Source organism: Ochotona princeps, chromosome 13 (assembly GCF_030435755.1).
Source record: "Ochotona princeps isolate mOchPri1 chromosome 13, mOchPri1.hap1, whole genome shotgun sequence".
Taxonomy (NCBI): Eukaryota; Metazoa; Chordata; class Mammalia; order Lagomorpha; family Ochotonidae; genus Ochotona; species Ochotona princeps.
Genome location: NC_080844.1, coordinates 42,371,661 through 42,393,044, shown reverse-complemented (window position 1 = coordinate 42,393,044; position 21,384 = coordinate 42,371,661). Strand labels below are relative to the sequence as shown.

Sequence of the window (21,384 nt, the reverse complement as noted above, 5' to 3'; positions counted from 1 at the left end):
CTTTAGTTATAGTCTTTTATTTTCTTTTAAAATATTTATTTACTTATTTAAAGGCAGAGCAATAGAGAGAGGAAGAGAGAGGGAGGTAGGAAAGAAAGAAAGAGGGAAAGAGAGAGAGAGAGATGGGGGAAGAAAAAAGAAGAGAGAAAGAGAAAAAGAGATATCCATTTTTCCAAATGGTTATAACAGCCAGGTGGAAGCTAAGAGCCAGGAACTCCATCCAGGTCTATCATATGGGTGGTGAAAGCTCAAGTATTTAGGCCTTCTTCTGCTGATTTCCTAGGTGCATTAGCAGGGAGATAGCAAGGTAAGCATCTTAACTCACTGTGCCACAATACTGGCCTCTAAAAACAGTCTTTACGATCCAAGCCACCCAAATCAAGCTCTAGATGAAACTGATCATAAAGAAATTTCACTGAACATAAAGAAACTCATCTAAGATTTATCATATGTTTTTCCTATAGGCAAAGGCAAGAATGGAATCAATATATAACAAAGGACATACGGGCTGTAAAACAGAATCAAATTCAAATACTTGGACTGAAGAATACAACAGAGAAAATTAAACACACAAGCAACAACAACAACAACAACAACAACAGTGGAAAGTCTTGCCAATAGAAACAGTGAGGCAGAAGAAAGAATTTCAGAATTAGAAGACACATCATTTAAGAATGCATAAACAATAAAAAATACGGAAGAGGAACTAAATAAAGCTATGAAAACTATCCAAGATTTAAATAACACCATTAAAAGGTTAAATATAAAGGTGATAGAGTTCCTTATGGCATGGAAAGAAAAACAGGATTATAAGATGTATTCAATGAAATTATAAAAGGGAACTTTCCAAACATTGGGAATGTAAGGGGATGTCAAATACAGGAAGGGCAGAGAACCCCAAACAGATTGGATCAGAAATAATGCTCATGTTGACACATCATTATCAAGCTCCCTTTGGTTGAACACAAAGAAAAGATACTGAAATAGGTACATGATAAACATAACGTATTGGGGAACACCAATCAGATTTAAAAAGAGTCAACCCAGCAAAGCTCTCATTTGTATTTCAAAATTAAATAAAAATATTTCCAAAGCAAACAAAAGCTGAAAACTTCACCACTACTGGACCAACCCTACAAATATTACTCAAAAAACATGCTTAAGACAGAAAATGATGAAGGCAGCCACACTTAATGATGGCAAAGGGGTAGAACTACCCAATAAAACACAATGAAAAAGCCAACACAAAAATGACAAGACCAAACCGCTACCTGTCAATATTAACCTTGAACACAAATGGATTAAATTCATAAAAGACAGATTAGTAGACTGTATCTGAAAAAGATGACCTATCTATCTGTTGCCTACAGGAGACACGTCACACTACCAAACATAGGCAGAAACTGAAAATGAAATGACAGAAAAGAGGGAGAAGACATGAACCAATAGAATCAGAGACGAAAAAGAAAACATAACAACAGATACCTCAGACATATATAGAACAATCAGGAGTTACTACAAGGAATTATGCATCAACAAATCAGAATACCTACAAGAAATAAATTCCTGGACACATACAGTTTACTAAAGTTGAATCATGAGGAAATAGAAAATTTAAATAAGTCTATAACTAGAATGTATATTGAATCAGTAATTAAAGCTTCCAATAAAGAAAAGGCCAGGATCAGATAGCTACAAGAACTGATCCCAATTCTCCACAACCTACTTAAGGGAGGCAATTCCTCCAAGCTCCTTCTCTAAAGCCAACATCACCTTAATATCAAAGCCAGATAAAGACACAACAGAAAAAGAGAACTACAGACCGATACCTCTGATGAACACAGACTAAGAATCTACAATAAAATACTAGCCAACAGAATCCAATAACACATCAGGCAAATCATTCACCCTCCAGGTGGGATTTATCCCAGGCATGCAGGGATGTTTTAACATTTGCAAGTTAATAAATGTGACTCACCACCACAACAAATTGAAAAATAAAAATCATAATCATCTCAATAGGTACAGAGAATGTATTTGATAAAATTCCACACTGCTTCAAACTAAGAAACCTAAGCACGATAGGCACAGAAGGAACATTCTACAACACAATCAAAGCAGCTTACAGAAAATCAAATACCAGTATCATACTGACTGTGGAAAGATTGGAAGATTTCCCACTAAGATCTGGATTGGGATAAGGATGTCTGCTATCACCACTGCTATTCAACACAGTACTGCAAGTCCTCACTAGAGCTATTAGGCAAGAGAAAGAAATTGAAGGAATTAAAATTGGAAATAAAGAATTAAAATTATCCCTGTTCCCAGATGATATGATTCTACTGCTCTCCTAGGTCCCAAGTAGGGAGCTGGATGGAAAGTGGAGCAGTTGGGACACAATCTGGGACCCCTATGCAATCCCAATGCTTGAAGGGGCAGGATTAGCAAATGAGCCACTGCACCAAGCCCACATCTCTACACTCAAATTTAAAAGGACCCCCAATGAAACTGTTAAATATACACTAACAACAAGATACTAAGATTCCCTACCACTGCCTGTGTCAGCAACACCATGATGCATATTAACAGAGGAATGCTGCAACTGGACTGCAGCTGCAAGATTATACTATCATAAAACACAAAGCAAAATGGGGGAGGGACAAATGGGAGAGAGGAAACAGAAATGAAGGGAAACCTTATGCCTACAAAACAGCATAATGGAAAAATTATTTAATAAAAAATAAAAAAGTGAAATCTACATGTGAGAAAGCCACCTGAATTCCTATATTTATTTCAGTACGATTCACAACAGCAAAGACATGGAAACAACCCAGATGCTTATTGAAGAAGACTGAATAAAGAAACTGTGGTACATCTATTCTATGGACTACTATTCAGCCATTATTTGCAACAAAGTGGTTTCAACTGGAGACCACTCTGCTCAGTGAAACAGGTCAATCCGAAATGGACAAATATCACATGTTCTCTCTGACATAAGGCAACTTTCATTCAAAATTTGAAACAAAAAGTTACATAGATAACAAGTACACACCTATATTTTCTCACAAACAAATGATGTAAAGGAGACTAGAGTACTGGGAAACAAAAATCACAGTCGGCATCTTTACTCCCAAATAAAAGAAGGACCCACAACGAAATTGTTAAATATACCTTGACAACAAAATGCTAGATTCTCCATCACTGCCTATACCTACAATGTCATAACACACATAAGTAGCTGGATGTTGGAATCAGCAGCCAAAGGACTATATTATTGTAAAATACAGGGTACAACAGGGAGGGACACAGGGCAAGGGATGAGGAGGGAAAGGGAGAACTCCTCTACCTGTAAAACTGTGTAGTGGAAAATGATAATTATAAAGTGTAATGAAGATTTTTAAATGTCTGCATATTTCAGCCTCTCATCTTTGGCCCTAACTACTGACTTATGATTATAGCTGCCTCTTTTATGAGTCCTAACCAATCTCTCTGACACAAGTTGTGATCTCAACCAATACAAGCCCAATGCACCCAACTATTCCTCACATGGTTGCTACTCCAGAGCATCATTCTGGTCTTCATTATGCAGCTCATAACAGAGCAGTGTCTGTTGGCCTGTGTATCATTGGACATCCCATAAGCACTCACATTAATGTTAGACAATTCAAAGGCTTAATTCAAAGGCAAGAAGGCTCAAAAAAAAAAAAAAAAACCCAACAAAAAACCACTCCATTCCAAATATTTCCTTACATGTCCTTAATGAAGTTATTCTCTTAAGAGATGTTATAGAAAGAGACAAATCCAACCTGCTCTGAAGACTGATAAAAAGTCGCACCTTCGTCACCACTCAGAATGAAAAATGAAAGACCTTCATCCAGCAAACCCTCGTGCTGTGCATTAAACAATGATAAAGTAGCATTTAGCATTGAAATGAATACTTCTGCCTATAAGTAACAGAAATACTTTTCTATAATGTTAAACACTATCTTAGCTAAAAAAAGAAGGAAAGTAGCACAAAGAATATCAAGTTACACTTAGCTTTCAGTATAGTTGGTTCAAGAATTGTTTCTTTTTTTTTTTTTTTAAAGATTTTATTATTATTGGAAAGCCAGATATACACAGAGGAGGAGAGACAGAGAGGAAGATCTTCCATCCGATGTTTCACTCCCCAAGTGAGCCGCAATGGGCCGGTACGCGCCGATCCGATGCCGGGAACCAGGAACCTCTTCCGGGTCTCCCACGCGGGTGCAGGGTCCCAATGCATTGGGCCGTCCTTGACTGCTTTCCCAGGCCACAAGCAGGGAACTGGATGGGAAGTGGAGCTTCCGGGATTAGAACCGGCGCCCATATGGGATCCCGGCACTTTCAAGGCAAGGACTTTAGCCGCTAGGCCACACCGCCGGGCCCCAAGAGTTGTTTCTAAAAACTTTTTTTATTATTAATTGTATTTATTTTTCATGATACTTGATTAGGGTGATAAGGGTCAAGAACTATAGGAAAGTGGGTGAGATCATCATTTCCACATTCGCTTTTTTTTCCTTCCTGATTCTGGGGAAAGGGGGTGGTCAAGCTGAGAAGTCACACCCAGCTTCCCAAATGCCTAGGCACCCTAGGCTGGAGAACAGCCTCCCAACACCACCCAGGGTCACTGATATGGGGCATTCTCTGAGGGTCCTGCTCAAGAGGTTTTGATAGATCAATAGCTCTGAATTACTGTCAATTTCGTCACTCCAAGCACAATGAAATCTCTCCAGAATCAACTGGTTGATATAGTCCACGTTAGAGTCTCCGTTTGCTTGTTGCAGAAACTACTAGTTGTTTTTGTGGTCTTCCCCGCACCAACCCCCATCTCTAATAAAGAGTTTATTTCTAGCTGGTGTACCTAGACACTTCTCCCATGTTCCTTTCATAGCAGTGAGGTGTGCAGTTTACAAATATTTACCCATATAGAAGAGTACCCTGCACTCCTCTGCCTCTCTCCTCTTCTGTTTCCTTTGAAGTAATGGGAGCTTTGCACAATCTCAGAGATAAGGGCTATGTATTGAAACTGGCAAAAATGCCCTGCCAAGCCTGTACTGCTAGTCAGCTATACCTGAGAGAAGTAAACTTCTATATTATGACACTAACCTACATCTTTGTTGTTACAGCTCCTTAACCCACATTCTACATAATATGTTCCCCCCAAATAAGAATGCTTTTGTCATCTTAAGTATTAAATATACCATTGTATACTCAGTTTTTAAAATAAAATTTGGGGCCCAGCGCAATAGCGTAGTGGTTGAAGTCCTCGCCTTGCACGCGCTGGGATCTCATATGGTAACCGGTTCCGATCCGGCGGCTCTGCTTCCTATCCGGCTCCCTGCTTGTAGCCTGGGAAAGCCATCAGGGACGGCCCAAAGCCTTGGGACCCTGCACCTGTGTGGGAGACCCAGAAGAGTTCCAGGCTCCTGGCTTTATATTGGCGCAGCACTGGCTGTTGTGATCACTTGGGGGAGTGAACCATCAGGCAGAAGATCTTCCTCTCTGTCTCTCCTCCTCTCTGTATATCTGACTTTCCAATAAAAATAAATAAATCTTTAAAAAATCTGCAAGTATATGTCTATAAAGCTGTTTTTAAAAGTTCAAGTTATTCACCTTAGATGACTGATGTAGCTTAGTGCCTTTGCGTAGTTGAGTTGAAGATTTTTCACCTTGGTTAATCTAAAACACAATACAAACAGAAACACGTGATTGTGCTCATGTATCCTTTTTTTTCCAAAACAGCTAAAAATCAAGATTTCTCAATGTGTTCCTTTTAAAAAGTATGTGTGTGCTTCCCTAGATGTCACATATAGTTACTACAATCAAATCATTTCACTTTCCTTGGTTTTAGGTTTGATATTATAGGACATTAAAAGCGAGGGAAAAATAACAACTTCAAGCTTTATGAAATTACAAACCTATGTAGGACTGAATTTCAGCTCTCTCCTTAAAAAAAAATTGAGTGGCAAAGAATCAAAGATAGAGAGTCAAAAATACAATAGACAGAAGGAAAAAGTGTAAGGGGCAGAGAGAACTCCCACCCACTAGTTCACACACTAAAAGCTTACAATGTCCCCATGTTTCCCACATGGGTATCAGAGAACTAATTACTTGAACAATCACATCCTACTGTCACGGTCTGCACAGGCAGAAAGCTGGAATAAAAACCTGGGGTCAGGTATTCCAACACAGCACACAGGCATAGGAACCAGACTCTCAGCCACTAGGCTAAATGGATGTCTCTCATCCCTTTTTATCCAAAAGGAAGTTAATTATGCTACAACTCTCATTTTCAAAGCAATTTTGAAAACAACTGTAAAAAGCATTACCTTAGCATTTTTTAGCTTTTCTCTTACTTTGCCTCTCAAAGTCTCTATTATGTTTTGATTTTCCTCTGCATCTAAATCTATCAGGAAACCAAAAATAATATAGGTTATGATACTTTCCTATAATTAAGCAGCAATAATAACAAAAGTATTAAATACCTTAACTACACACACAAATAAGTCTCATGACGAGTGTGAAGACTGGGTCACTGTCCCATAAAAACTTAGAACTCAAGACAGATAAATGTCCTTCCTCTTCCTCCATTTGCAATAAATAGTTTCAACAGTGAAGATTAAATTTGATTTCTCTTTGCAGTGACTTCTGTACCCTTGTCACCTTCTTTTCCTGTTTTCTCTGCTACTGGCCAGAATCCTTCTTTGTGTTATAGTAGCTACCACTGCCCCTATCCTCCACCCAAAAAAACAGCTCATATAAGCAATTTTTATATTGATCGACTGTTCCGTGAGTTATACAAACATCAAAGCCAAGTGACTTCAGCATGATTTAAGTCAATCTGAAAGGAAGAGAAATAAGTCTATAGTAGTCATTTTAATCACTTATGTTAGTTTTATAAAATTAGTACAAAACTTCTGACCACTGATTCTTTCAGCTCTGAGAAGAAACAGTCTTGTCATGTATAAAGAAGGCTCTAGGTGTTGTGTGTACTCTAAGCTATGTGTAATTTTCCATTTATCCACTGGCTGAACCACTAGAAGGATTGAGAAAGAAAAAGTTGTGTATAGTTTATAGTTACAGTAAAAAGTGGAGGACCAATCGGTCATTTTACCTCATGTCTTTCTGGAGTACTTACTTTCTCTGAGTACTTTAAAGGTTCCATAGAAGAGAGTGGAATTAAAGGATAAGCAACAAGTTAAATCACTTTAGGTCAAGAGAATCTTCATTCTTAACTACAGTACTATTTGGTACAATTTAAAACTTAATAGTCTGGCCCCAGTGGTGTGGCCTAGCAACTAAAGTCCTCGCCTTGAAAGCCCCGGGATCCCATATGGGCGCCGGTTCTAATCCCGGCAGCTCCACTTCCCATCCAGCTCCCTGCTTGTGGCCTGGGAAAGCAGTCAAGGACGGCCCAAAGCCTTGGGACCCTGCACCCACGTGGGAGACCCCGAGGAGATTCCTGGTCCTGACATCGGATTGGCGCGTACCGGCCCATTGCGGCTCACTTGGGGAGTGAAACATCGGATGGAAGATCTTCCTCTCTGTCTCTCCTCCTCTCTGTATATCCGGCTTTCCAATAATAATAATAATAATAAAATCTTTAAAAAAAACCTTCTCAGTTTGTTTATACTCTATTACTAGAATTCAGAGTGGCAGACTGCATATAATAGGTGTTTAGTAAATATTTGATGAATGACATGGGCTAAAATCATTATATATTTTTATCTGATATTTGGAGCTTCTTGAGCAGGTGTGTGTATTTATAGACATATTAGATATCTGTAATATCCATATATATAAAACACATACACCTTTATTGTCAGGCTCAAGCACTAGTGGGTTTTCTGTGTTTGCTGAGAATAAAGCAAAAATGAAATTTACTTAATCATACACATCAATTCTTCTATGTGTTTCCTTATGACTATTTTGCCTTATTGCAAAGTTTAATTTCTGTTAAACTAGTTGCTTAAGAAATCTGTATTCTCATATACCTTACTAGGTAGGACACAAAGATAAGTTACTCCCCACTAAGGCATCAAAGATTTCTCTGCACACCCCTCCTAAAACTGTTCTGCACCTCAACTGTTGACATATGCCTTGTTAGAGTTATAAGCCAGTGTAGACTATCCTAAAAACTGCCAAGTTCAGCAAAATTATGCTTCAACACTATAAACTGCCAAATACTAAAATGAAAATAGACACGAGACAGCTGAATAGTAATCTATAGCCATTTTAAGGTGTATAGAAGCCGGTTGTATATAAACTAAAACTGAAATGTCAATGAAGTAGTCACAGGATGTGGTTAAGAACCCACATTTTTAAACATATTGATTACTCAACACCATGTCAATTAACTCTATAATGTTGTAAATTGATGTTGAAGTTATGTTGGGGCTTTTAATTGGTCGGGATGATATTCTGCCAGCTCTGCCTTCAGACCAGAGAGGGCTTCCCCAAGAAACCGTTGAATGTATCTGGATAATAAGATGCTGGACTCTATGCTTGGTATAGGCCTGCAATGAAAGAATCTTGACTGGATTTGAACTGTAACACTGCAACAGGGTGGAGGAATCCACCATGGGGGATGGCACGGGGAGGGGTTGGGGGAATCCCATAGCCTATGAAACTGTGTCACAAAATGAAATGTAATCAATAAAAAAAAATTGTATTCTCAGCTGAAACTTTACCATGGGATTAATCATTTACATATTTAAAAAGATAAAAACCAAGAATATCAAAGCTGTGGTGTAATATACAGAGAACCTTTCTGGAGATGTCTCTCTACAATTTCTTCTACTGCAATATTTTTTGTCTCTTTTGACATCTGAAAAAAATGGGGAGAGTTAATTTGTGCAGTTTTGTTTTTCACTAAATATCTTATTATAAATTCATCAATCATTAAAATGTCATTTCTTTATATCAACTTATATCATTTGCCTGTTTCTTAAATTTTATCTTTTTGTTATCTTGTATGAGCTGTTTTTGAAAAATATTTATTTATTTTTATTGGAAAGACAGGTTTACAGAGAGAAGGAGATGCAGAGAGAAAGATCTTCCATCCGCTGGGTCCCTGCAAATGGATGCAACAGCCAGAGTTGAGCCGATCCCAAGCCAAGAGCCAGGAAGCTCCTCCAGGTCTCCCACATCGGTGCAGGGTCCTAAGGCTTTTTGATCATCTTCTGCTGCCTTTCAAGTCCACAAGAAAGGAGCTAGGTGGAAAGTGGAACAGTTGAGACTTGAACTGGCGCTCACATGGGATCACAGTACCTGCAAGGGGGGATTAGCTAACTGATTCATCTCACTGGGCCCTGTATGATCTCTTTATATATGGATTTCTAAATTAATAAATTGTTCTCTTAATATCAAAAAGGGAATTTTAATGAGAAAGTTCAATGGTTATTTCTTAGTGTTCTTGTATTATCTAGTTCATATATCTTTTATTTGGGTCAATGAGATCAGTGTATGAAAACACTTTGAAAACTCAACATTATGCAAATGTTACTTATTACTTGATTGATTGTAGTATCTGGTATTACCGTGCACTGTTCTCTTTTGTAAACTTTCTATATACTTGCCCTCCACCATCCTACCTCTCTGGTTCTGACAGTATATGCATCCTTCTGTAGTCCTACTCCTTTGTACAACTTAAATGTGACCATATGCCAAGATTTTGGAGTGTGTATGCATTCCTATGGATTCCCAAGTATGTATCTTGGTGAATATCAAAAACAATTTTATTGCTGCTTCCTGGTAATTCTAGTCAAATACTGTGTGTTAAAAAAAAATCAGCATGTGCATTTCTTTGCTGGTTTCTTTAAATTTCAATATTCTAAAAGTAAATTATTCTAATAATCTTAAATTTCTTTTTAGAATGATAAGAAACATGATTTTGGTTTTAATTAATTTTAAAGTTTAATATAATAGCAAAGATTTGAAAATAATACATGTTAACCAAACTAATAGGAAACTAAGAAGAGCAAACAGATGCACATCAGATTTTCAGAAACAGTAAAAACAACAGATCATGTGAAAAATCAAAGCAGGATGTACTATTGTCTGAATATGATTGTCATCTAAAGTGTTGCGTGCTGGAAGATTGGTCTTGGAAGTAATGATGTTAAGATGTGATGCTACTTTGAAGAGATGGGACTGACCATGCTCACAAGGGACTAATGCTGTTCTTGGGAAATGGATGGGATCTCATAGGACTAAATGAGTTCCCTTGAGAATGGAGTGTTATACAAAAAAAGAAAGAAAGAAAAGGAAAGAAAAAGAAAGAAAGAAAGGCAGGGCATGTTGTAGCTCACTGAAGGCTGCTGAGGGACCCATCTGTAAGCTACTGATGGATTCCCTCTCCTAATTGCTGTGACTAAGGTTAACCAGAGATGGTGCCTCAGTTCTTAATACAGACTCTACTTCTGTTTTCACCTTCTTCCCTGCAGTAAAATAAATTGAAAACTTTTATGATATAAAAAAAAATAAGAAAAAAAGAAGGAAAGAAAAGCAAGTTTAATGTTATCTGGAGCTTCTGGCTTCCTCTTACATCATATAACTTCATACACATTACTATGTTCCTGTTGTAGAATGCTGTCATTGGGTCTTAGTAAGACCTGTCAGGACCATGCCCTTGGGCCTCCAGAACTGTGAGTTAAATAAGCCTCTTTATAAAATACCCTGTCTCGGGCCCGGCGGCATGGCCTAGTAGCTAAAGTCCTTGCCTTGAACGCGCCCCGGGATCCCATATGGGCGCCGGTTCTAATCCCAGCAGCTCCACTTCCCATCCAGCTCCCTGCTTTTGGCTTGGGAAAGCAGTTGAGGACGGCCCAAAGCTTTGGGACCCTGCACCTGTATGGGAGACCTGGAAGAGGTTCCTGGTTCCCAGCTTCGGATCGGTGCACACCGGCCGTTGCGGCTCACTTGGGGAGTGAATCATTGGACGGAAAATCTTCCTCTCTCTCTCTCTCTCCTCCTCTCTGTATATCTGACTTTGTAATAAAATAAATAAATCTTTAAAAAAAAATACAAAATACCCTGTCTCAGGCCTGGCGCGGTAGCCTGGTGGCTGATGTCCTCGCCTTGCATATGCCGGGATCCCATGTGGGTGCTGGTTCTGGTCCCAGCTGCTCCACTAGATGTTCAGCTCCCTGCTTGTAGACTGGGAAGAAAGTGAGGAATGGCGTAGGGTCCTTGGATCCTGTGCCCATGTGGGAGGTGGTTGGAGAAGGGGGTAGCGGGAGTGGGGAGGCCTCATGGCTCCTGGCTTTGGATTGGCTCAGCTCTGATGTTTGTGGGGGTGGGTCATCAGATGGAGGATCTTTCTGTCTCTTATCTTCTCTGTGTATCTGACTTTCCAATAAAAATGGATAAATCTTTTAAAAAATGCAAAATACCCTGTCTCAGGTATGTTATTATAGCAACAAAAATAGCTTAAGACATGGAGTACTGAAACATCATAACACAACACGCTATCTTTTTTTTTAGGGGGTAATACCATTGTTTCCACACTAATATCATCATATTTTTCCCTGTATCTGGGGTCAGAGGAGAAACAAGGGGAAAAGCTCCACCCAGCCTCCCACAACATACTATCTTAAGAGCCCAGGCTATAAACTTTGTAAAATAACTTCTGAGCGTACTACTGAATCAGGTTATCATGGACCAGCAGCTACCTTATTATTTGACCTGCATTACTCACCTTAGACCAACTAAAAATGTGTAACTCTACTCTTGATCAAGGTATAACAACATCTGAATACATCATGAAGTGTCAACCCTATTAAGTGATTAGTAATACAGTGTATTTCAATAATCTCACCCACCATTTCCAGGATTGTAGACATTTTTTCACAACTTCCCATTTCCATCTAGAAGGCAGGGATAAAATACTAAGCTTAATTGGAGTTGTTCTGAGAGATACATCCTGAAATATATTTCACTGACAAGTTAAAACTGTTTTTGAGCAAATCTGGGATTGACTTTAATGACAGGCTGAGACAGAAAAGAAATTCATTTTTAAGAGTATATACAAGTAAATGAGTATCTCATTTCTAATGTGCCACATTAAATGAATGATGGATTCAACAAGAATACAATACTTTCCTAAGCTCCCCTATTTAATATATGAAGATATGATTTACACCAGAACCAAATTATCATATTTATAAGGGCTACCCTCTATTTATAACTTAGCATTTTAAAATCAACAAAATCCTTACAAATTCTATTAATACCTCACCCTTTTTTTAATATCTTCTCTTCTCTTTGAGATTTTTTTCATGATGTATCTTTCTCCCCCACTTCCTAAATAAATGGGAAATGTTAAGAATAGTATATCATCTTACTGAAAGAAAACCATTTTTTTTCTCTGTGAATTTCTCTTTAATCATTAGGTCACTATCTTCTTTATTACAAATCATGTTTTTGCCTTATTATTTCTCCTCCTGCAATACTGGTCATGTATTATCTTTTCCATTTCTTCTTGAAAGAAAACCATTATAATACTTGAGATAAAACTATTCTATTTTAAAATTAATTTATCTATAAATAAGGATATATACTATCAACTCTTGTATTTAACATTAAGTAACTGCTCACTTTAGTATTTAATAGAAATTCTGGTTAATGCAGAAAACCCACAAAACAAATGACAGCATAACCACTGGAAGGGAAAAACAAAATTAGCATCGTTAATAATATGTTTTTTAAATGGGAAATTCAAGAGAATCAAAAAATTTGGACAGTTGCTAAGTGATACAAATAAAAGAGTACATGTGAGCCCAGTATGATAGTCCAGTGGCTAAAGTCCTTGTCTTGAATGCACTGGGATACCATATGGGCACTGGTTCTAATCCTGGTAACCCCGCTGCCCATTCAGTTCCCTGCTTGTGGCCTGGAAAAACAGTCAAGGACAGCCCAAAGCTTTGGGACCCTGCACCCATGTGGGAGACCTGGAAGAAGCCTCTGGTTCCTGGCTTCAGATCGGCTTATCTCCAGCTGTTGCAGCCACTTGGGGAATGACTCATGGGATGGAAGATGTTCCTCTCTGTCTTTCCTCCTCTCTGTATAGCTCACTTTCCAATAAAAATAAAATATAAAAATTTAGAAAAAACTTTTTTTTTAAAAAAAGAGAGTATATGTAAAAGCCACTATCTCCACTATATGCTAATCAGATATGAAAAAAATCACTTTCACAAAAACAACACAAAGAAAGTGCTTAGTAATAAAGTGTCCCCTTTTTTTGCAAAATACTTAGTAATTACTTCAGTTAAAATATGGATGTAACTCCCCTATCCTTAAATTTACAAAACCAATAGTGAGGGAATAAAGAATCAGGTTAAATATATAGTCCAAGGTAGGGAGATTAAGATTCTATAATAAAAGCCCCAATGAGAGATACTAGATATCTGAATTTTAAAAGTGGAAATAGGAATGAAAAGAAGAAATTAATTTAGAAGGAAGAATTCATTGGATTTGGTGAGCAATTGGCATGCAAGACAAAGTGAAGCTGGAGAGAATTTCCAATGTTTTGGCTTGCTTAATTATGAAGTAGAATCATTCTGGGTGCTGTTCAAATAGGAATAAGTTGGGTACAAATTAAGTTCAATTTGCAAATGTTGCTTATGGATGTTTCTGAATCATCCAGTGACAGGTCTGTAAGGTGTTACAAAATACAGGAAAGATGTGAAACAAAACAGAATGAGGTTCAAGGTAGAAAATTCTTCACTTAGTCAATAAAAGAAGATTTATGAAATTGACTTGATGACACTACAAGATTATCAACACCTATGATAAAATTCATACTAACATACCAAGATTAGATACAACAGAAAAAAGATGATGAGCAAAGAGAATTTTGAATTTCCTTTCCATTCTGCAAGAACTCCTAAAAATAATTTCAAATCAGGGCTGACTCAATGATTCAACTGGCTAATCCTTCACTTCCAAGTGCTGGGATCATATACAGGTGCCAGTTCATGTCCCAACTGCTCCACTTCCCATCCAGCTTCCTTGTTATGGCCTGGGAAAACAGTAGAGGATACCCCAAGTGTTTAGGACCCTGTACCCACGTGGGAGACACAGAAGCTCCTGGCTTTGGATCAGCTCAGCTCTGATTTTTGCAGCCATTTGGAAAGTGAACCAGCAGATGGAAGATCTTTGTCTCTCTTACTCTATAAATCTGCCCTTCTAACAAAAATAAATTTAGAAAAAAACTGATTTCAAATAAAACCCTGACTTACTAATGTCTACACCTACAAATTCTGTTTTTGCTAAACTAGGTAAAACATTAGCAATATCACACAGTAAAGCTGTAATACATTTCCAATTCTCAAATGAAAAGTTATTATAGAGAAATTTTTCATATTTTTTAACAGCCTGGAGACCTTCCTAACATGTTTATTTACCATTCAACACATGACATAAACAACTATAGAAAAGATATTGGATAAACTCTCAGGTGTAGAGGAAATTTTCACTTGAAAAGGAAAGCTTTTCAACCAAGATGGTTTCAAAAACAAAGAAGGAAACTCCTGCTCCTCCCGAAGACAGAAATCAACACACTTGTGCTCACTGTGGGTGCCAAGGCCAACAAGCACCAGATCAAATAAGGCATGAAGAAATTCTATAACATTGATGTGGCCAAAGTCAATACCCTCATCAGACCTGACGAGGAAAAGAAGGCACACTTGCAGCTGGCTCCTGATTTTGATATGCCGAATGTTGCCAACAAAATTGGGATCATCTAAACTGCATTCAGCTTTCTAATTCTACATTTTTCACCATAAAAAAGGAAAACTTCATCTAGTCTTTTCTCACAGAAATTCAACATTCTGTATTAGAAGATTTGCTCTAACAGTTCAGTTTAATCTTGTTTTTGAGGACATTGCTAATTTATAATTCTTGAAGTTAAAGTTCTTTCTGAAGAAATTAAGTTAGCTTGTTTCCCATCAGAAGCACTGCAGGTCTATATTCTAAGTCTCTGAGATTCAAAGCTCACAGTTCCTTTAGCCTTTTCTTATGGCAAAGAAAAGTCAGTTCTACTTCTGTGAAATGTTGCCTCAAGCTGTGCATTTAGAAACCTCTCACTCCTGCCCATAATCCAGCCACGGTGCTTCCTGAAATGAAGTTTCCTCAAGCCTGGCTTATGTTATGCAGGAATTTACATCCGGGTTGGAATGTATCACTTGGATCTTTAAAGGCTTAAAAAAGATAGTTGTGTAGGTCTGTTCCCAGATAAGCTTGGTATGTGAAAGCACACCCTCAAGTCCAATTTGTAGTTTTGCAGGTATATCTTTGTATTAATTATGTCTCCATAGAAACAGATATAATGGAAATATGAAACTTTTATTAACAGGGGTGTTAATACATTCAATTTTTCTGTAGAATTTGTTTATATTTTCAATTAATGGAATTAAGCAAAAAGTGAAACAAAACACACTGATTTTCAATGACTCTAAAGATTATCATTTCTAATATTCCACACTTTTACTTTGGAAAGGAAGCCACCTGCTGTAATCTCTTAACAGAGCCCAAGTTAAAAAGAAAAAATTTTAAAGAATAATATATTAAGGGTAACACAATATAATAAAAATAATTGCCTAATTTCAAATTTTGCATGACATTTCCAAATTATGGAAAACTTTAATAAACATAGCTTTGATCAGTGGTGTTCAGTATGATTTAATTCGCCTTTCACATTCGTTTTCGGATTAACAAATACCCATATAACAAAATGTCATTCAACATAAAAGATAAATGTAATTTTAAGCAATTCCTTAGCCACATTAATAGAGTTCAGCTCACCACACAAGTTTCTAAATCAATTCTAGGGGCATAAAATGAAGCAAAATCCTTGATACTGGCTTGTTGGAATAGAATGCTGAAGTATTACCTGCCAAAAAGCAATGTCCTCAGCTGACTTCTCCCCACAACTTTTTTTAATTTAGAAATTGCATTTTAACTCACTCTTCTACTAATATAAAGAGAACAAATTTTGTTGTTCAAAAATGCAATTTTATTTTAATAATGCATCTCTTCCTCCCCCTCCCTTTCCTTTATAATTTTTGTTATAACATTTTAAATTTGCAATCAAAGACTTAATGTTCTACTAAATAAAGAGTTCCACAAGTAAAAAGCAGAAAGATCACTGTTCGGTAGGAATATAGAAAGGGCTATACGAAATAATCAAATCACTATCCTGAGATGTCAATTACACTCAAGCAAATTAATTTTTTATACTCTATATACTATCTACAATAAATCAGAGAAAACTCGTGATACCTATCTTTTGAGGTCTGGCTTATTTCTCTAGCATATTGATCCCCAGTACCACTCTGAATGTGTCTGATTTCATCCCCACAGTATTCAATCACTTTGATTACTCCTGTCATTTGGTTTCAGGAGTGCTAATGGAATAAAGTTACCAAAAATCTCTAGTAATAAAACTGTATATTCTAATATCTAGTAATATTTTTTGATTGTGAGCAAATCAGAAATTTATTTTGCCTTTAACTTCTCCTAAGCTCTTTTTGGGAATCTTTCTAGATATATAAACGCACTTTCCTTTTTAGCAGAATAAAGTACAGTCCAAATCCAATTTTATCTTTTTCTTACTTCATTTGTTGTCACGAGGTTAGATGAATCTGATCTGACCTCTCTTTTAACAGTGTGTCAAAATGCTCTTCCAGGGCCCAGCGGCGTGGCCTAGCAACTAAAGTCCTCGCCTTGAATGCCCCAGGATCCCATATGGACGCCGGTTCTAATCCCGGCAACTCCACTTCCCATCAAGCTCCCTGCTTGTGGCTTGGGAAAGCAGTTGAGGACAGCCCAATGCATTGGGACACTGCACCCACGTGGGAGACCCGGAAGAGGTTCCAGGTTCCCGGGATCAGATTGGCGCGTATCGGCCCCTTGCAGCTCACTTGGGGAGTGAATCATCGGACGGAGGATCTTCCTCTCTGTCTCTCCTCCTCTCTGTATATCTGGCTGTAATAAAATGAATAAATCTTTAAAAAAAAATGCTCTTCCAGATTTCTTTGAGTTAGTACGGCATGCAACGAATACTCACTATTTTATTTTATTTTATTTTATTTTATTTTATTTTATTTTATTTTATTTTATTTTATTTTATTTTATTTTTCCCTTCTCAACAAGTGGTGGACTGTACCTAAGGGGAGGAATATTGGAAGTGCAGTGGAAATAAATATGTCCAGAGACAGAAACAGAGAGAAGTATATCCCCGTTCTTGCAATACAAGGATGATGTCACAGCGAAGCAACAGATAAGTCCCTACATCGTTGGGAGACACCTCACCTCAATGACAGTATGATGGACTTCCAAGGGTACTCCAAAGACACCTATTGAAAGCCTGGAGAGAACAAAGGGGATCAGGAGGGGAAACTCCAGTGTCTATTGGACTGTGTCATAAAATAAACAATAATTAAAAAAAAACAATTAGTATGGTATACCTCCAAATTAAGGTCTCATTTGAAGTTATGATAAGCTAAGGCAAAGAAAAAAAATTAACAAATTGCACCAGCTATCTTTTACTAGTATTAGGAGATGAAAAACAGAGTGGATCGGAATAACAACAATAAAAATCTACCCCTAGTTTAAGTATGATACAGCAGCAACATGGCAGTGTATAAAAACGTATCATGGCTTCCTGGCATTTCATTACTAGCAAAGCTTCAAAATCAGCACACTTGGTTGTGATCTTAATTTACAAAATCAGAAACTAGAAACGAGTAGCCTTAGAAATGCTTTTGGTTGGTGAATTTACATGTGTTTTAAAGGCAACAAAGCTAAATCACTCACTGGCCCAAGTTCCCAGACATCACAACCTGCTGTTTTACAGGTCAAGCAAGATTTGTGTCTACTTCTAGAAAAGGGGGTGGGGGGCACCTGCTACATAAGATACAGAGAGGCAGGCTGCAAAACTGTGACATACTTGTACAAGTTCATATCTAAGGCACACACATACAGTGCAATGTAATCTTGCTACTCACAACTGCTCAATTTATTTTTTTTTTAAAAAGTTAATTTACAGAATAACCAATGGCCCTTAAGCCCAGACACTCAAAACCCTGTTTTTTCTTTTTCCGATCTTTTAAGAAAGGGCTTTGTGCCCACCTCCCCACCTCAGGCCTGCGTACCACCCTCGGACTGACCCGTTCAGCTACTGCCTGATGACACCCTTGTTGATACTCCCCTGCACACTCACCCTTTGATTTTTGCAGCTTCCTCCAACTAAGAGTTCCCTGTTCAAACCCACACCTTCCAGGAGGTCCCTGGCTCTGGCCCTCCAGTAGCACATTACATTCTCCCTAGCACGTTCATCTTTCTTATTCTGTGGACAAGGGCTGGGGTATGAACTGCTCCACGGCCCACCAAGGCTCTCCAGTCAGGTGAGCACCAGGCACCACGCCCACCTCATCGAATGAAAATCAAGCACGGCTCTGAAGCCCTAACACGCGGTCGTTTTCAACCCCTTCAGCATCAATAAAGGAATGTCCAACAAGTCTGTCAGGCGACCACTACAAGTCCCATTGCCCTGTGCCTGGTCACGCCAGCCCCGCCGGTTCTTCCCACACAGCAAAGTCTCACTCAGAGTTCGGGAGAGACTGACGGGGACGCGCGTTCACCTGTGGGGACTTCTGTTTCTCGAAGCAGCAAAGGCAGGACGCACCCAACAGTAACCGCCGCACGGCTGCGGACCGCGTCCCTCACGCCCACAGCCCGCTTCCAGCGCTCTCGCGCGCTCTCCGCGCCGGCAAGGCAGGCGGCTCCGGAGCATGCGCGGCGTGGCCTCTCGGCGCGACGGCCGAGCGCGCTTCGGGAACCTTCGAGGCGTTCCGCTGTTTGTGGTGTGGGCTACAGCGCCGGATTCCCTCAGGGCCGCGGTGCTCTTGGTAGGAGCCGCTGGTTTGGATGAGCTGTGGCCTGGTTGTGTGCTGTGGAGGCCGCAGCTGTCCCGGAAGGAGACCTGAGAGAACCCGGCACTCGCTCCTCATGGAGAGGAACAGTATTCCTCACCAGTGTGTTCCTGGGTCGCGACAAGACGGGTGAGTGAATTTGAGAGGTCTTAGCTGTGGCATTCGCCAGGGATTCCCCCTCAGTATCGAAGAGGTTCATATTATTTCCAGAGCTTGCTGTCAGTGTAAACTTAAGATTTTTTAGTCTTGACATTTGGCATAAAGTGCATCAATTCCTTCTGTAGATGAACCTGAACTGTTCCAACTTATGTACTTGTGCTGAATTAAGCTGTTGAAAGACTTTGTTCCTTTGAAACCTGTCCAGTCCTATGAATAATTTGTTTTGGAATTCAGTAAACAGAAAAAAAAATCTTTTTGATATTGCCTGATTTTTTAGATCATAAATTTTCATTCTTTTTATTTTGTTTGCTATATAACTGACTTCTCTTTAACTTTTGCTTCTTAGAAGTTGAAAGGTAAGTGTGAAATGCTGTTGACATTTAAACTGGCATTTATTATCTATATTTTTTTATGTTTATATGTCCTTGATTTTTATTTGTATTTTCAGAGGCTTGAAACTTCTTGTGAAATGGTTAAAAAGTATGTTAAGTTTGATGCTGGCATCTCCGTGCAGTGATTTGGAAAGTTACCTACAGCATTAAACAAAACTTTGGATTTGGGACACTTACAACTTGTAATTTTTTATAAATATTGTAGTTTCTGGTTCACTTTTAAAATTTATTGTTTTTAGTTGAAAGGTAAAGTGATGGAGGGATAAAGGGGAGAAGACAAAAAAGAAAAAGAGATCTCCGATCACTGGTTCACTTCCCCCATGATGGCAACTGTTGGGCAGGTTGAAGCCTGGAACTCCATTCTGGCCTACCACATGGGTGGCAGAGGTCCAAGTGTTTGGTCCATCTTCCATTATTTTCCCAGGCATTTTAGCAGAGAGCTGAATTGAATGTGAAACAGCCAGGATTACAACTGAAGCTCTGATACAGCATACTGGCTTATTTCAGTAAGCATAATGGTTTCCAGTTGCATCCATTTAGTTACAAGACAAAAGTTCATTTATTTTTATGACTGAATAGGATTACATAATATATATTTAACATATTTTCTTTTTAAAATATTTAAATGTTTATTTTTGTTGGAAAGGCATATTGTAGAGAGAAGGAGAGACAGAAAGATCTTCCATTTACTGGTTCACTCCCCAAATAGCCACAACGGCCGGAGCTGAGCCAATCAAAAGCCAGGAACCAGGACTTCTTCTGGGTCTCCCATGAGGGTGCAGGATCCCAAGGCTTTGGGCCATCCCCATTGCTTTCCCAAGCCACCAGCAGGGAGCTGGTGGGAAGTGGATCAGCCAGGACACAAAATGGCACCCATGTAGGATCCCAGTGTGTGCAAGGCAAGAATAGAGCCATCATAATGGGCCCACCACCTTTCTTTATCTAGTCATCAGTTGATCGGCATCTGAGTTGATTCCATATCTTAGCTACTTTGAATTGAACTACTATAAATATGGGGTTACAGATAACTCCACACTCTAACTTTGTTTCGTTTGGGTAAATTCCCAGAGGTGGGATGGCTGAATCATATGGTAAATCTATTTTCAGATTTCTATGTGCTGTCTTATATAAAAGTTGCACTAGTTTACATTCCCACCGCCAATGGATTAGGATACATTTTCCTCCTATCCTCACTAACATTTATTGTTTTCTGATTTCTGTATGATAGCTATTCTAACTAGGGTGTAGTAAAACATCATTGTGGTTTTTATTTGCATTTCCCTGATGGATAGTGCACCTGAGCATTTTTTAATGTGTTGGCTGACCATTTGATTTTCATCCTTTAAAAAGCATGCCTGTTCATGTTCTTTGTGGATTTTCTTGATTGGATTGTTTGTCTTGTTGAATTTCTTTAGCTTATTTAGATCCTGAAATTTAATCCTTGATCAGTCGCATAGTTTACAAATATTTTCTCTCATTCTGTTGGCTGCCTCTTCATTTTATTGTTTTCTTTGTAGTACAGATGCTTCTTAGCTTGATGTAAGCCCACTTGTTTATTTTTAATTGCCAGTACTTCTGGGATCTTTTCCAAGAGATCTTTGCCTATCGTTATGTCTTGAAGAGTGTCCCCATTGTTCAAGTAATTTGATGGTTTCAGGTCAAGGATTTAGATCCTTGATCCATTTGGAGTTGATTTCTATATGTTTCTATATATTTCCCAGCACTATTTGTTGAAGAGACTGTCCTTTTTCCCTGGGTTGATTTAGGTTCTTTGTCAAAAATTAGGTAGCTGTAGATACAAGGGTTTATTTTTGGAATTTCTGTTCTGTTTCATTGATCTTCTTGTCTGTTTTTGTGCCAGTACCAGGCTGTTTTTA

The 21,384-nt window shown here is 38.4% G+C and overlaps 1 protein-coding gene across 1 annotated transcript in view; it reads right to left on the bottom strand.

The window, feature by feature from the left end:
- The window catches only part of CC2D2B (coiled-coil and C2 domain containing 2B), an 81,120-nt gene extending 62,338 nt beyond the window's left edge, over positions 1-18,782 (bottom strand). Inside the window, exons 1-7 of the mRNA XM_058671769.1 lie at positions 18,666-18,782; positions 12,260-12,324; positions 11,844-11,888; positions 8,788-8,848; positions 6,351-6,427; positions 5,635-5,700; positions 3,807-3,890 (exon numbers count right to left, since the gene is read on the bottom strand). Coding sequence (XP_058527752.1) covers positions 3,807-3,890; positions 5,635-5,700; positions 6,351-6,427; positions 8,788-8,848; positions 11,844-11,888; positions 12,260-12,301 — 375 coding nt within the window. The 5' untranslated portion in view covers positions 12,302-12,324; positions 18,666-18,782. The remainder of the gene's footprint in view (positions 1-3,806; positions 3,891-5,634; positions 5,701-6,350; positions 6,428-8,787; positions 8,849-11,843; positions 11,889-12,259; positions 12,325-18,665) is intronic.
- Between the last annotated feature and the right edge of the window lie 2,602 nt (positions 18,783-21,384).